Raw genomic sequence first — 17,186 nt, forward strand, 5'->3', positions numbered from 1 at the left:
GCGCTATGCCTACTGTTCTGGATACTGTAGCATTACCACTATTTAAAATTAATTTAAAATCAAAAGTTTACTTAATTTAGAATATTACTACTGCTATGATTATCTCATCGAGCAACCCCTCGGCTTGCTTCGAATGAAAGCTTTTCAGATATTTAATCTCACACGCTGTACCAAGAGAGTGAGTGAGTGCCGTTGAGCACCTTGCGCATGAGCGCCGGTCTAAAAGTTAAGTTACGCGCCCACTAGAACTCGGTGACGGGTTGAAAGCTCGATATGGGAGTAAATGAGTTAACCCTTGTTCGGCACTGGCCCAGGAAAAGGGGAAAGCATGAGGAAGAATTTTTGTTTCGGGATTTCAAAGAGAAACGGTTCGGTCGATTCTGAACTTCGGATGTAGGAAATCAATGCTTTGGGGATACTTTAAGGGGACGGCTCCTTCAACCAACTTGTTCGGTAGAACTTTCGTAAGACACTTCGTAAATGATTACGTAGTTCCGGAACCGAAGATTTCTATGATTATCATTTATCTGAGGGAAACTAAGCTTGACTCGATCACTTTGTCTTGGATCGTGGAAAAGATAGGATCGGTTACAATTTTCGTTTAGCGCCGCGGTGTATTTCTTGAGGTAGATTTGGAGTCGTGAAGTTATTTAACACAGTGTACCTCAAAGTTGCTTTCTTTCCCAGATTAGATTCGCTAGATAGGCTCGCAGTGCGTGAAAAGTTTGAGAAGATATCGTGCTTAATCGAATTAGAACAAGAGGTAAAAATTTAATGCAGACCACGTGCAGTGCTGATTTTAATTCCGACCCGTCGGATACGTGCTTTTCTGGCTTTAGATTCTATCCGCTGCAGATTCCCGATACACCGCACTCAACGGACCAACCGCATTCCACTCCACTTTCTACTGGCAAATTTCCCGGCACAACCTCACGTGGCCGGTAGAGCGACGTCCGTCAACTCGTCGCTTGGCAGGGAGCAACATACGAAGCAGCATCGCCAAATCTCCGCTGGAAGTTACATCGCAGCATCGCCAAACCTCCGCTGGAATTTACATCGCAGCATCGCATCGGAATCCAGCAACGCATAAAATCCATGGTTACGAATTATGTGAGTACGTTCCAAACTTTTTTCTAACGACATGCGCATGATCGATTAGTGGTACCGTACTGTACCTCCCCCACTGAGTGCCGAGCTGGGCCAGTGAGCAAAGCCACCCACATAAAAATCCGTCTCAGTTAACATCGCCTGAGTTCGAACCGCATTCGCCAACGGTTCTCTTTTTGCTCACCGTTTTGACCCGATACGAAACATCGCCGAGTTACTCTTTTGAACGGCACTGAAAGATGTTGAACTAACCGTAAAGTAGTGTGCACACTAGAAGCTGTTCTTTGTTACCGTTATCGATCGATCGAATTATATTTTTGAATTGAATTGAATGAACAATCAAATCCTAGGTCAGCGAAATGATCGCTGAAGTCTGCAGCAAGCACGTTTTACCGCACTCACAGCACTCAGCACGCACATTCGAAGATAGTATGTCGACAGTATAGTTTATAACAATCTCTGGAAAGCGAAGATCGTATGTAACGGCCGTAGCCTAGTCAGTAAGCGCGCAAGAATTTGTGATAACGAAGATACAGGCAGATAGTGATGAATATATTTTTATGAAGGAGGGTCTGGGTTCGAACCCCGTATGAAACCAAGCAAATGTATTTTTTTTCGCTGTTAATAAATCCTATAGGTTACTATCGATTGTTTTAGATCTAAAGAAATAGCTTTTTGGTATTTTCTGGAGAGAAGAATTTCACGATTCCCGTTCTACTGTCTCGTCGTGTTTTATGCTTTACGTTGAAAGCGGGCAGGGTTGGCCTAATCTTTCAGCCCCCGTCTCTATTTTGAAGTGCTTTCGGATAAAGTGCAGGCGAGACTTGTCCCTGTGATGAGAAATTATAAATATATTTTGTCTAGAGTCGAAGGAACCAAACCGATATATTTTGTGTTGCGGTTTGTCATCCCTGGCAGGTTTTTCCTTAAGGTTTCTGGTTTACTATTGACGTTGTCCCGGTACGGTGGAACCGTTTCAGAGCCGGAATCCTGAAACAAAATAATACCCGCCCGTAAGGAGAGGGTCTCATAGCTGGGCAAAGCGAACAAGGTGGGTGGTCTCTCATTGAGAGTGGCGCTTAAGCCACCCGCTGATTCCAGTATCAGGCTCTGGTCTCAACCGTCCCGTGTTACAATACTTACCACACGATAAACCGTCTCCCAGCGACGCTTTCAGAAATGTGGTGAGATACTTCCAATCTAATGGGCTTCCGCTCATTGTAGGCAGTGATGCCAATGCCCATCACATCATTTGGGACAGCTCGGATATCAATCTGAGAGGCTCTGATTTGATGGAATATTTGAGTAGTACCAACCTAGGAATACTCAACATTGGCAATTGTCCAACTTTCATATGAGCTGGTAGAGAGGAAGTGTTAGATATAACACTCTGCTCTAACAGGATCAGTCATGAGTTGGCACAATGGCATGTTTCAAATGAGACACCAATATCTGATCATTGCTTTATATATTTTGGTCCTTTGGGTGTCTCCTTGAACGCTGCAACATTTTGCAATCAGAGGAACTCCTTGAGGAGGAACTGGCGACGAAATTGCATGGATTCGAACCAACGATTGAGTCATCGATCAACTTGGATGTGGCTATAGATGTCACAGAGTCTTTTATTGCGGAAGCTTTTGAAGTAACCCGCCCGCTAAAAACTATTAAAACGACTAGAGGAACACCATGGGGGAACTCTCATCTCGCGGAACTAAAGAAACGAACCAGGAGAGCCTGGAATAGACGTCGTAGGGATGGCGTGGAGCCTTTCAAGCAGGCCCGGAAAGCCTATGCAAAGACTCTACTATCTTCAGCACGCACGAGCTGGCACAGGTTCTGCAGCAACGTTTCCACTTTCGGCGAGGCAAGTAGACTTAATAAAATACTGTCAAAATCGAAAGATTATCAGGTTGATAACAATCGAAATTCGAACGGCGAATACTGTTCGAATGACAATGAAATCCTGGAATGTCTCTTTTATAGTCACTTTCCAGGCTGTGTGAAAGCTGAAGTTCGAAACGATCCAGAAATCGTTTTAGGTGGCTTAGACTCATGAGCTTTTGCTCGGAGACTTGTCACAACTGAAGCGATTGAGTGGGCCGAGAACAGCTTCTCTTCATACAAATCTCCTGAAACAGATGGAATACAGCCTATTCTACTGCAGAAAGGATTCAAGTACTTCAAACACATTCTGAGAAAGATGTTTGTGTGCAGTATTGCTATTGGGTACATCCCAACTTAATGGCGTGAAATAACCATTAAGTTTATTCCTAAAGGTGGACGCGCGACATACGAGCAAGCAAAAAGGTTTAGACCAATCAGTTTAACGTCTTTCTTGCTTAAATTACTTGAGCGGATTGTTGATCACCACATCCGCAAAACAAACTTAGTAGAAGTTCCTCTTCATTCAGCACAACATGCTTATCAAAGTGGCAAGTCTACAACCACTTTATTACATGATGTGGTGGATAAAATTGAGGTTTCTTTTTCACAAAAAGAATCTTGCTTAGGAACTTTTTTGGATATTGAAGGCGCGTTTGATAACGTATCTTTCGCTTACATTTTGGAGGCTGCTCGTTATTATAATGTGCCTTCAATAATCATAAAGTGGATAGAACAAATGCTTAGTAACCGATTGCTTTTTTCGTCCTTACGGCAAGCAAGCATTTGGAAGCAAAATGTTTGTGGATGTCCACAAGGTGGCGTTCTCTACTCTTTTATGGAACCTTGTGGCGGATGGCCTACTGAGGAAACTCAATGGCCTAGGCTATCCGTCATATGGTTTTGCGGATGACTATCTCATCCTAGTAGTTGGAAAGTGCATAAGCACATTGTTTGACTTAATGCAGCAGGCACTACGCGTCGTTGAAACGTGGTGCCGAGAAACTGCACTTTCGGTAAATACAAGCAAAACGTCTATCGTCTTATTTTCAAGACGTAGAAATACCAATGGAGCTCGCGCTCTGCGCTTTTACGATTCGGATGCTGATATTGTGAACGAGGTGAAGTACGTGGGGTTGATTCTCAACACCAAGCTTGACTGGTCCACAAATATTGATTTCCGAAATAAAAAAGCGTGCATGGCCTTTGGGCAATGTAGACGAGCAATTGGCAACTCCTGGGGGCTTAAACCCAAATACATACACTGGTTATACACGGTCGTTGTCAGACCAATACTGGCGTATGGTTGTCTTGTATGGTGGCAGAGAGGAGAAGTTGTGACTGTCCAGACAAAGCTAAATCATCTTCAAAGGATGTGTTTAATGGCAACGTCCGGTGCATTTACTACAACTCCTACTACCGCTTTAGAAGCTATTTTCAATATTAAACCTCTACACTTCCATCTGAAGCAAGAAGCACTAATATGTGCTTATCGACTACACGCGATTGGTCTTTGGCAGTTTGTGGACGGTTCCACTGATCATACTCGATTGTGGTCGCAAATTGTTGCTGAGGACAAGTTTGCCCTTGCTCCTAGCGATGTAACGCTCATGCGTACTTTCCCGTATAGGACGTTCTCAAGTGACTTTCCTCCTAGAGAGGAGTGGATGTCAGGCTACTTGGAAAGGAAAATTTCCGACTATGTGGTCTGTTATACCGATGGTTCCTTGTACGAAGGTCGCGCGGGTGCTGGTGTTTACTGCCGTGAGCTGGAATTGGAGGAATCCTATTCGTTGGGTAGTTACTGCACCGTTTTTCAAGCTGAAATCTTTGCAGTAATGTGCGGAGCTCAGTTTGCACTTCAGAAAGAACTGATAGGCAAGATTATCTACTTCTGCTCTGATTGTCAAGCCGCGACTAATTCTAAATCTAAAACAGTAATCGCCTGCCACATCCAGTTAGAAGAACTAAGCATTCTAAATGCCGTTCGTCTGGTTAGGGTTCCAGGCCATTCTGGTATAACCGGAAATGAATGGGCTGATGAACTCGCAAGATCTGGAGAAAAGTCGGTTTTCGGACCGGAACCTGCTCTACCAATTGCGGCATGTTGGATAAAACAAAAGATTCGATCTTGGTTTTCATCTGAACATGAACGTTATTAGGAAAATCTTGAAACTTGTCGTCAAACGAAAAGTTTCATTGTTAAGCCTTGTGAGAAGGTTGCGAAATTTCTTTTGCAACACTCAAAGGTAAATTGCAGTATTCTTGTCAGATCACTGACTGGTCACTGCAGACTAAATTATCATATGGCTACGATTCAGCGAGCTGAATCGTTTCATTGTAATTTATGTGAATCCGACTACGGTACACCATATCACGTAATTTGTAACTGTCCTGCAGTAGCACAATTGCGTCATAGGATCTTTGGATCTTACGTCTTAAATGAATCAGATTTTAGGAAACTAAAATTACGAGACATTTTGATGTTTCTTACCGAAAGCTGTATTGAGCTATAAGCTCTTATTTATCATGAGTATACCCCCCAGGGGGTGTAGTATTGATAAGTTAACTACCAAGGATTGCAGTATCCCCTCGGGGGTACAAAAATCTCTCGGTATGTATGTGTTTGTGTTTGTCCAAATTCCTCATCCACCCCTTCCTATTCCTCCTGTTTTCCTTCCCGTCCTCATCAGGTAAATGATGACACGGGCAAGATGGGCAAGGCACAAATCTTCCACATGATTGTGAGGAACGTGCTGCTCGAGCCAAAGATTCTGATACCTGATATCTGATACCACGTCTTTTCGACAGAGTCTTCGTACCAAGCAGCGCGCATAGATTCACGTAGGATAGCAAGTCGCATGGGGTATTCCAAGGCAGAAATCTTAAAGCATAGCGAATGAATTTCTTCTGAACAGCTTCAATTCTTTTAATCCAAACATCATGGTATGGACTCCACACTACGGTTGCCGTTTCAAGTGTCGACCGCACAAGTGAGAAGTACATCGCTCTCAGACAGTACGGATCGTTGAACTCCTTAGAATTTCGGAAGATGAACCCAAGATTGCGATTAACCTTCGCTATGATGTAAGAGTAGTGCTCCCTAAATGACAGTTGTGTATCATGCAAAATTCATGCAAAAGGTCTTTGAATGATGAAACTCGTTCGATTACTTCATCTTCAATCTTGTACTGCCAATGCAATGGATGTTTTTTTTACGAGTAAAGAAAATTACGGCACATTTCTTCACGCTGATCACCATGCGGTTTGCACTACACCAGTTTGTAAACAATTCTATCATCCATTGTAACCGCTCTTCGACGAATCTCACCCGCAAGAAAATGTATAGGTCATCTGCATAGAACAGTCTGCATCCTTCGGGTATTAAGATGCAGACATCGTTAATGAATATGGAGAAAAGTAACGGTCCGAGATTGCTCCCTTGTGGTATCACCAGAAAGGTTTCCAAAGCCATTCGATTCGTGGGACCCAAGTTTCACACACAGTCGGCGGTTTGCGAGATATGACGCTATCCACTTCACAAAGTTAGTTGGCGCAGCTATACGATCGATTTTTGCGATTAAAAATTTATGATTCAGATCCGTGTAGGTGGTATCAATTTGTGCACCTTCGCTCATGCTTACTAGGCAGTGTGACGTAAACTGTAGTAGGTTTGTAGAAATAGATCTTCCAGGAAAGAAGCCGTGCTGATCAGTAGAGATGTAGGATTTGACTGCTTGCATCAGTTGCGATTGTAGTTTTCATATCTAGTGCTCGCTATAGCAAACACTCTCTGGGTGAAGGGGTTTCGATTTCTTGAGTATTTCCGAAGTGCAGTGATTCTCTCGCGTTTTAGTTTTCTTAGAGTTGTGTTGGCGCAAGAAGGCTTCTGCCGTAGTCGGAGAGCAGGAACGTATATATAAAACAATCGGGTCAAACTTGCAATCAGAAATTCCACCGATTCGTTAACATTTGTCGCTTCGTATAAAGGATGCCAATCAACAGCCGAAATAGCTTCGTTAAGAGAGTCAAAATCAGCCCTTTTGAAGTTGAATTTCCTATCGTCGCCGAAGTCTTCGAAATGAGTGAGGCCGGCACAAAGGAGGCGGCAGTGAAAGGAGGATGCTGTGAATCTATTTGGATCAAGGGCTCCGCAGTTTCCGACAATTTGTAATAAGTTGCTGCATCACCATTGGCGAAAAGAAGGTCCAACGTTCTGGCATTAATATTCTTAATCGTATTTAGTTGTTTTAGATTCAATACAGCTTGGGCAACAATTTAAGTTGAGAATGTTGATTTATACAAATCTGGGAAAACGGAACTAGAGGCACTTTTAAAAAGCCAAACTTTAAGTGCATATCGGACAATCCTGAGGAGTTTACAATTTCGTCGACAGAGTTAATTAGCCTTCCAATAACGCTTGCCTCAGCTGCAAGTTCAGGAGGAACGTATACCACACCAACATTAATTTTTCTTCCGTCTCCATCTGCGTATATCCACAACTGCTCAATATCTTCGTCAACTTGTATTGTACAACGCGAGGAGGCTAATCGGTTACTGACAGCAATCAAAACCTCACCACCTCTTAATTTTCCAAAATGAATGGGATCACGATCCTTACTATAAACGGTGTAACCATGGTCGAAGTGCTGAGGTAAGTGAATCTCGTCATTTAACCAAGTTTCCGTTAGAACAATAGCATTGTACTCTGCGTCACAAGCAGCAACATAGAAATCTTCCACTTTGGTTCGCAGACCTCGTGTGTTTTGGTGGTAAAAGCTGATTACAGGGCTTTAACCCATTTCCTCACTTTCACTAGATTCTGGATTCTGGATTGTCGCTCCGGTGGTTCATTTGAAGTCGTTGCTTTTTAGTAAACAATTGAATGTAAATTTTAATTTTCGCTTGTTCGAAAGATCCCGGAAACATTGTAAAAGTTTACATAACATAGAATTCGCAGCTTCAAACACTGATGGCAGATGGAGCAGCAGTTGTGATAAGAGCGTAACAAAAGTGCAGTGATGGCCAAATAGCGGCCCGTGGGCCGCATGCGTCCCTTCCGAGACGATTCATGCGGCCCTTCGAGACGATACATGCGGCCCGCGGACTGATTTGAGGGATGGCGGACTTATGAATATGTTTTTGATGACACAGGAGTCACTCAGTTCACTAGCAATACCTCGTGCATATTGCAGATCTGATTGCTTTTCAGTTTAAATCTAGTGGTGATTCCTAAAAATCGGTTTTTGCTGCTGTCTATTTTAAATTTTGTTATGCGTAAGAAGGGCCAGAGGTCATTGCGTCCCCCGGACTTATGAAGCTATCTGACTGGGCCCGCACTACGCCTATGCCTGGGCACCACTGGCCTAGTGCAAAGATGGTCTGCATCCCAAATGTTACGATATCTATACCTATAAAGATGGATTTCTGTCTGTCTGTCTGTCTGTCCCTTATATGTTTCATATAGAATAGAAAACTACTGAACCGATTGGGTTGAAAGTTTGCATGTGGAGGTTTTTGGGGCCGACGAAAGTTCTTATGATGGTTAAAGACCCCTCCTCCCACTAAGAGGGAGGGGGGCTCCTATACTAATGAAACACAAATTTCTGCATAACTCGAGAACTAATCAATCAATTGGAACCATATTTGGCATGTAGGTGTTTTAGGAGGCAAGAATTTTTCTATGATGAATTAGGACCTCTTACCTTTTTAGGAGGGGGCTCCCATACAAGTAAAATACATATTTTCTCATAACTCCAGAACTAATCAAGCAAATAGAACCAAATTTAGCATGTGGATGTTTTTGTAGGCATTTTTTTCTATGGTGAATTGAGACCCCTCCCCTCTTTAGGAGGGGAATTATGACCCCTCTCCCCTTCACGGACACAGGCCGTGAGTGTTACCGGCGACCTGCTGTTGGAAGCGCCGACCACTACGGGGAAGGGAGCAGCCCCCCATAGAGATCACCTCTATCTAGGTTTATTTATTTTCCTAGATCTACTGACCTCTATTACTTTCCTTCAATTGTGTCATCCCTGCGAAATGGTACTTTCTACGAAAAGATTTTCCGTGAAATGGTATATCCCGCGTAAGGTTTTTCGCGAAATTGTATTCTGCGAAATTCTAAAAAGTGTCTCGCAAACAGGTCACAGGTTGTTTGTTGGTTGTCAGATGCCAAATTTCCAAGAAACACGCTTCATGGCAGTGCAGTATGTTTACGCTTTTCATTGACGAACGACCAAAAGTTTTTCGGATTCTTTCTCAAGCCATCTTGCACTTAACGTAGCAGGAATAAAGATGACGATTGTAGGTGCGATACTTGTTGCTTACACGACAAAAATCATGCTTTGTTACAGGATTACGCCTATTTGTATATTTTCGTAAAGCTGCCGATCTTTTGCGCTTCAAAGTCCGAAGTCTGGAATCGGACATGGTGGTTTCACATGCAGTCACGAAATTGGCACGTGAAGATCAAAGAAACTCTTAAGCGTCATATTAAATCGATCAACCGCAAAATCTGCATCTAAAAAGCCATCAAGTTCAGTCCTATTCACATTGCGCAGCGATTGATTCAACGCTGAAAAATCAGCTTTACTAAAATTGAATTCATTGGACACTGCAAAAGGTTCAAACAATGCTGGCAGTGCAATGCGAAGTGTAAGCAGAAGCGGAGGGTGTAGAGGGTCGGCTTCAACTTCAACGGCTTCAACGGCTACAAATTTGAATGTGGGTGGGTTATCAATTGGACGGTTTAGAATCGAGAGTCAATTTATCAATTAAAGAAAAACATCAGATAGGTTGTGTACAAGACACGACCGCATATAGGTGACGCAGGACTATGTAAGTCTCTTTGCGGCGATAGTAGCATATATCCATGCATGTAATAATACGATTCTTCATGTCTACATGCTACATGCAGCATATACAGGGTTTGTTCAGACTGTATGTTGAGAATATTCAATTATTTTTGAATGAATGTTTATTATCGCCTCAACTTCAACTTCAACTTCAACATCAAACACTATTTAGTTGGATATATATGTATTTATGTATTTGATTTGATGATGTCAAAAAATTGTTATGTTAAAATTTGGTTTGGTTGTGCTGCAGGTTGAGAAACCCAAATTTTTGCAAGTCAATAATTTTTTACAGCATTTTATTCATTCTCATGATTGAAAGCTACTAAATAAGTTAAAGTTGTTTGCAAAATGTTTTGTACCTTACTGCCTTATACTGAGTTGACAGTCAAATAAACATTAGCATCACTACGGGTCCCTCCCGCCTTGCCTTATCCATCATTTTTGAAAGAAATTAATCTAAATGTGATGCTTGACTATGTACATTATGTAAAGAATACCCAGCAACTAACTGATGCAAAGCAGCAAATGAAACGTTCAAAACTACACTCAAGTCGCTTTTTATGCGCAGGATACCGCGTAAAAAAATCAGAGGGGTTGTGTACAAGACACGACCGCATATATAGGTGACACAGGACTACGTAAGTCTCTTTGTAGTGATAGTAGCCTGTATTCATGCTTGTAATCCCGGGTTTCGGCACCATCAGATGATTAACTCAAGGAGAGCACTGAATTTCGGATGTAACTGTACACTGTGTCACTAATTGACTCTTGTATTTAACTACATACTATAACAATGTATCTTTAGCGCACTTCAAGCAACAACAATGCTGACGGGCCGACTGTGTATCGTCAAAAAAGAGAATGGTGCTGCCTCTGATCGGCCTTTTATAGGTTTTCGATCGGAAGGAAGTTGGCTAGTCTAGAAAACGCAGTGTTTCGAAGCGTTTAACAATTGCCAACTGCAATGTGATTTGACTCCTAGGCGGCGCTGGTGACTTGATCATATGCAAACATTCTGGCCCCTCAGAAATCTCATTTCTGCAATCTCCAATAAATCGTCCTTCTGGGGATGATGGGTTGTCTGTCGAGCACATCTGCCACTACGAAGTGATGTGTCATCTTGAGTTGATTCCAGAGTAGCTGCTGTCATGTTGTTTGGTTGCACTTTTTGAAGTGGAGTAATAAATTCCTAGCAAAATTAAGACCCGGTAGCGGGGTTAACGAAAATAAATTGTATTGGACAGGTTCTTACCTGGTCCATATCAAAATGGACCTTGTATCTATTTTTAGATGAATCTGGATACTGGATTACGGATTTGCCCTCGGTGTTGGATTCTCTGTAGCAGTTGGAGTGATTGGAAGCAGACAAAGCTTCGCTACTGGTCGAACGAATTTCCCACGTGGTGTTTGAACTGTTACAACTCGGGTTGTCCCATCCTGTCCGGGGTGTAGCTCGTGAATTCGCGCAGTGGGCCATTTCATTGGAGGAAGGTTCTCGTCTTTAAGGATGACCAGCTGATTTTTTGCAAGTTGCACCGGGGGATCACACCATTTAGCTCTCGCTTGCAAAGTGGATAAATATTCCAAATGCCATCGTCGCCAAATGTGTTGCAAAATTTTTTGGGTTTGTTGCCAATGCCGTAAACGATTAAATGGCACTGTAGTGAAATCGGAATCTGGGACTGCTTTCAACGCTGCTCCAGTTAAAAAGTGTCCAGGGGTTAATGGATCATAGTCCGAAGGGTCGTCGCTGAGTGGGACAATCGGTCTCGAGTTGAGACAGGCTTCAATTTGGATTAATAACGTTTCCATATCGTCGTAGGCTAGTGTGCGACCTCCTAGAACGCGGACGAAATGTTTTTGAGTAGAGTGAATGGCAGCTTCCCACAAACCACCGAAATGAGAAGCTTTCGGTGGATTGAAGTGCCATTTGATGCCGACTTTAGTGCATTCCTCTGCCATTGCTATTTGGTGTTGTTTATTCCGTACTAACGCACGAAGTTCGTTGTCAGCACCAACAAAGTTCCTCCCATTGTCACTGTGAAGATTGGTACATAGTCCCCGGCGTGAAACAAAGCGTCTTAGGGCTTGGATGAACTTCGCAGTGCTAAGATCGGCCACCAATACAATATGCACAGCCTTCGTACAAAAGCATACGAAAACTGCTACGTATGCCTTTCTTGCAGCAGATCGTCTAGTAGCCGGCTGTAAATATATTGGTCCCCAATAATCGATTCCTGTTGTGGTGAATGGGCGAGAAGCAGTAATTCGTGAAGCGGGTAACTCGGACATGAACTGTTGTAGTAGTGTTGGTCGGGCTCGGACACATACGACGCATTGGTGAACAATTTTGCGAATTAAACTTCTGGCCCCTATGATCCAATACCGGAGTCGCAAAATGCCAAGGAGTAACTGGGGCGCTGCATGAAAGTGTTGCTCGTGATAGTGTCGGACAATTAGAGTTGCGATATAGTGGGATCCTGGAAGCAGAATTTGATGCTTCGCATCGTAGGGTTGCTGTGATCGGGTCAGTCGTCCTCCAATGCGCAGCACATTGTCAGGAGCTAGGAATGGGTGGAACCATCTGATGCGGGATCGTTTCGCAATTGGTCTGCCTTCTTCGAGTGACTTCCATTCATCGCTGAATGATTGCTGTTGTACTAGACGGATTAACGTTTTTTCGGTTTCCTTGATGTCGTCAATGGAGAGAAATGTTTCCTTGGGTCTGTTTACTTTTGTGAGCTGACAGTTCTGTGCGAATTTGCGGCAAAGTGAAACTGTTCGCAGCATTGTTTGGAATTTTGAGAAGTTTTGAGTGATTTGATCGACAAATGAATTTTCTGCTGCTGTAGCAACCGATGCAGATACTGTACGTGATTCACATAACACCTCACTGGTTTCTGCAATGGATGACTGGTGCATTGGCCATTCTTCTTCATTTTGCAGCAACCAAGATGGACCATTCCACCAGAGATTACAGTGTAGAATTTCTTCTGCTGACATGCCACGAGAAATGAAATCTGCTGGGTTGTCCTGTCCGGCGACGTGTTGCCAAGTACAACCTTTTGTAGCCAGTTGAATTTTCGAGACCCTGTTAGCAATATAAGTCGCCCATGTAGATGGTGAAGCTTTTAGCCAGCAAAGTACCGTAGTTGAGTCCACCCAGAAAAACGTTCGTACAGAGAAATGTAAAGATTGTGTTATCTTTTCGTAGAGTTGCGATGCAATATAAGCCCCACAAAGTTCGAGTCGCGGAATAGATTGCTGTTGGAGAGGGGCTACCCTTGACTTGATAGTCAGTAGTCGTACGGTGACGTCGCTTTTAGAGTTGATTGATCGTATGTAAGCACAAGCACCATAAGCATTCTGTGATGCGTCAGAGAAAATATGCAGCTGCGAAACTGTTGGGTTGCCACATAAAACATAGCGGTTGATTTTCAGTTCGTTCAGTAAAGTAAGCTGAGAGCGGTAGGTGGTCCATTGTTCAATCATGGCTGGTGGTAGTTGCACATCCCAATCCCACACAACCCCGTTTTCGTCTTTCAAAGCCCATAATGACTGCATGTAGATTTTGGCCGTAGTGACAACTGGGCCAACCAAACCGAGAGGATCGAAGAGCTGTGCAATTTGTGATAGAGCAATTCTTTTGGTAAGAGCTGAAGTAGTGGGTTTGGGTAATTGTATTTGATAACGCAGTAGATCTGCCGCCGGTTCCCAGTATATACCCAACGTTTTAATGCATTGGTCACGACTAAAATCCACATTTGATTGAAGCGCACGATTGTCCTCGGGTATACCCTGTAGCACAGCAGCTTCGTTTGACGCCCATTTGCGTAACTGGAAACCGCCTTTGAACAGTAATGTTTCAAGTTGCTTCCGCAGGTTGAGAGTTTCGGGAATAGTTTGTCCGCCGGAAAATAAGTCATCTACATGGCAGTCACGGCAAAGCACCTCTGCTGCTACTGGGAAATTGTCTCGTTCATCGGCTGCCAGTTGCTTTAAAACTCTTGTCGCTAGAAATGGTGCACTAGCAGTGCCGTAAGTGACAGTTTTCAATTCGTAGGTGTCTAGAGGGTTATCAGGGGAAGATCTCCACACAATCCGTTGCCAGGGAGTGTCTCGATCGTCCAGCAAAACTTGTCTATACATTTGTTTAATGTCAGCAATGAGCATAATCGGGTTAATTCGCGATCGCATAATGATTGATCTTAAATCTTCTTGCACAACAGGGCCTATCATAAGAGCTTCATTTAGAGATGATCCTCCAGCAGATTTACACGAGCCGTCGAACACAACTCTGACCTTGGTGGATGAACTGTCTTTACGAATGACGGCGTGATGGGGTAGATGGAAGCATTGATGCTGTGTATCGAAAGGGTTCGGTATGCGTTCCATATGTCCGAGAGAATTATACTCTGCTAAGAATTCTGTGTATTGTTGATTCAGAGTCGAATCGTGCGCCAAACGGCGTTCTAGCAGATGAAAACGTTTGATTGCAGTGGTACGGTTATTAGTTACCGTTGGCAAGATATGCGTTTTGAACGGCAATCTGACGATGTAGCGGCCTTCTGGAGAGCGGGAGACGGTTTGTTGGAAATGCGTTTCACAAGCAGTTTCTTCGACAGAGTAACAGGGTGCAGCTTGATCCTCTTCAAGCGTCCAGAATCGTTCAATCAGTTGATGCAGCTCGGGCACAGTAGCTACATTGGAGGAGACTGATTTTATCGGTTGGCAGTATTTGGTTTTGCCGGATACAACCCAGCCCAGTGCTGAGTTAACGAGAATAGGTAGCCCGTCGCCTAAGGGAATTCTACCAGTTGTATTGAAAAGTTCAAAGAAGATTTCTGCACCCAATATGAGGTCAATTGGATTGGCAAAGTTGAAGGCCGGATCAGCCAGCTGAATTCCGGTAGGAATTATCCAAGAACTGGTATCGACAGAGATAGCTGGCAAATCTACTGTGAGTCTCGGAAGTACGAGAAATTCGGCCTTCGCTAAGAAGCTACTATTTCGAGAGAGTATGGTTGCTGTTAACGCTTGACGAGCGCGAGTAGAAGAACGACCGATTCCCGCAATTGGTAGGGAGATTGTCTTACGCTTCACTTTCATTGCTTGAGAAAGAGCTTCTGTTATAAAGCAGCATTCGCTACCCGAATCCAAAAGTGCTCTAGCAACATGCTGGTTACCAACGTCGTCTTCCAGAAGAATTACTGCAGTTGCTAGAAGAACGCTTGTACTGCCTTTACCAGACGTTGCGAAACTGGCAGGTTGAATTGTCGTAGTGGAAACAGCAGAGACTGATTGCTGTTCTTCGTGAGTGGTTGGGTTGAGATTAGTCGATGCGTTCGATGACCTTTGGCCCTCAGAGTGAATGCTTGCGCTAGGGCAGAGCTGAGTGTGATGACGGCCACGACATTTGTGACAAGTACTAGACGATTGACAGTCATTGACCCTATGACCTTTTCGCAAACAATTTCTGCATAATTGATGACGACGAATTTCCCTTTCCTTGTTTTCTATGCTCATTTTTGTGAAGATTGAGCACATATAGAGCGGATGATGGTCACTACACATTACACATTTTCGCAGATTAAACTGACTAGCCCCAATGCTTGAGACCGGTCGAAATGCTGGCCTTTTCACCGTGCTAGTTGGTGGTGTTTCGATAGACTTGGATTGTACGTTTTGCAATACCGTCACGCGTCGTTGAATGAATGTTGTGAGATCGGTGAACGTAACAAAGTCCTTTGTAGAAGCGTGCTCCTCCCAATCCCTACGAGTTGTAGGATCTAAGCGACTGCCGAGCATTTTAATTAGCAATACATCCCAACACTGTGTTTGTTCGCCTAATTGTCGCAACACCCTAACGTTTGCATCGAATTTCTCCACAAGCGAATGTAAATCAGCTGCCGATTCACGTTTCAAGCAAGTAAAATCGAACAGAGCGTCCACATATGTCTGCTTAAGTCGAACGGGATTCTGATAGTGCTCAACCAGAAGGTTCCACGCTACTACGTAATTGTTTGCACTTATTGGTATGGTTTGAATGAGCTGCAGAGCGTTTCCGGCCAAAGATGATCGCAAATAGTAGAATTTTTGAATGTTGGATAACTCTGCCGATGAATGCACGAGCGAAAGATACAGATCATGAAAATTCAGCCAATTGTCCGTATTGCCGTTGAACGTTGGGAGTTTTACGTCAGGCAGACGCACATGGGATGCCGAAGGAAGGACATGACCAGTGGATTGAGAACTAGACGGGGCGCACGGTGTTAGCGGGGTTTTATTCACTGATAGAAGAAAGCCTTTCACTTTGTAGTACTCTGATTCAAAGTCGGTACGATGCTTGAATTGCTGCTCGATACCAGCTTCGTCAGCGGACTCCAGATCCATCTGCGTCTTGTTGAAGTCTGCCCATAACGTACCGAGATGCTCCAAGCGCACCGGTACCTGACTGCTATCGGTGTCTTCGTTGTATTCATCGACGAACGTTTTTATTAAACTGAATGATGTCTGGATACCGCGCTGTCGCAGTCGAAGTGCTTTAATGCGACGTTCCGTCGCCATTCTGATCAGAATCTGCAAGCGAAAGACCCAGTAGCCCAAACGAGGGAGAATAGATATATTGGAATGCCAATTACCTTGTGTAAGGCAAAAACGTGCCTTGTATTATAATTTCCCGCAGGAACAATGGCGCAGCGAGCCAAGAAATAGTGATGGTTGATACACGTTGGTCGTCAATCCGAAGCAGAGTAGTACACCGGATAAGCGGAGTGTCAACGCTTATCCGGTTCGAAGGACCAGATGATTAACTCAAGGAGAGCACTGAATTTCGGATGTAACTGTACACTGTGTCACTAATTGACTCTTGTATTTAACTACATACTATAACAATGTATCTTTAGCGCACTTCAAGCAACAACAATGCTGACGGGCCGACTGTGTATCGTCAAAAAAGAGAATGGTGCTGCCTCTGATCGGCCTTTTATAGGTTTTCGATCGGAAGGAAGTTGGCTAGTCTAGAAAACGCAGTGTTTCGAAGCGTTTAACAATTGCCAACTGCAATGTGATTTGACTCCTAGGCGGCGCTGGTGACTTGATCATATGCAAACAATTCGATTCTTCATGTATACATGCTATATGCAACATATATACATGCTACATGCGTTGTATGTAACATTTTTAAAAGTAATAACATTGCATACGTTCAATTCTCAAAAGATTGTGCATTTGAAAACAGTTTAACAAAATCAAGAATACAAACTATTACTTTCCTGCTACCTTACTAAAATTAAAGATTGTTTTTATTATCCATGGTTTCCACGTTGAAAGGATTTT

General features: G+C 43.5%; 1 protein-coding gene across 1 annotated transcript in view; it reads right to left on the reverse strand.

Moving 5' to 3' along the window:
- Window positions 1-16,415, reverse strand: part of LOC128740128 (uncharacterized) — a 170,775-nt gene extending 154,360 nt beyond the window's left edge. Inside the window, exon 1 of the mRNA XM_053835640.1 lies at window positions 13,205-16,415. Within this exon, the coding sequence (XP_053691615.1) occupies window positions 13,205-16,415 (3,211 nt within the window). The remainder of the gene's footprint in view (window positions 1-13,204) is intronic.
- Between the last annotated feature and the right edge of the window lie 771 nt (window positions 16,416-17,186).

The sequence above is a fragment of the Sabethes cyaneus genome, chromosome 3 (assembly GCF_943734655.1).
Source record: "Sabethes cyaneus chromosome 3, idSabCyanKW18_F2, whole genome shotgun sequence".
Taxonomy (NCBI): domain Eukaryota; kingdom Metazoa; phylum Arthropoda; class Insecta; order Diptera; family Culicidae; genus Sabethes; species Sabethes cyaneus.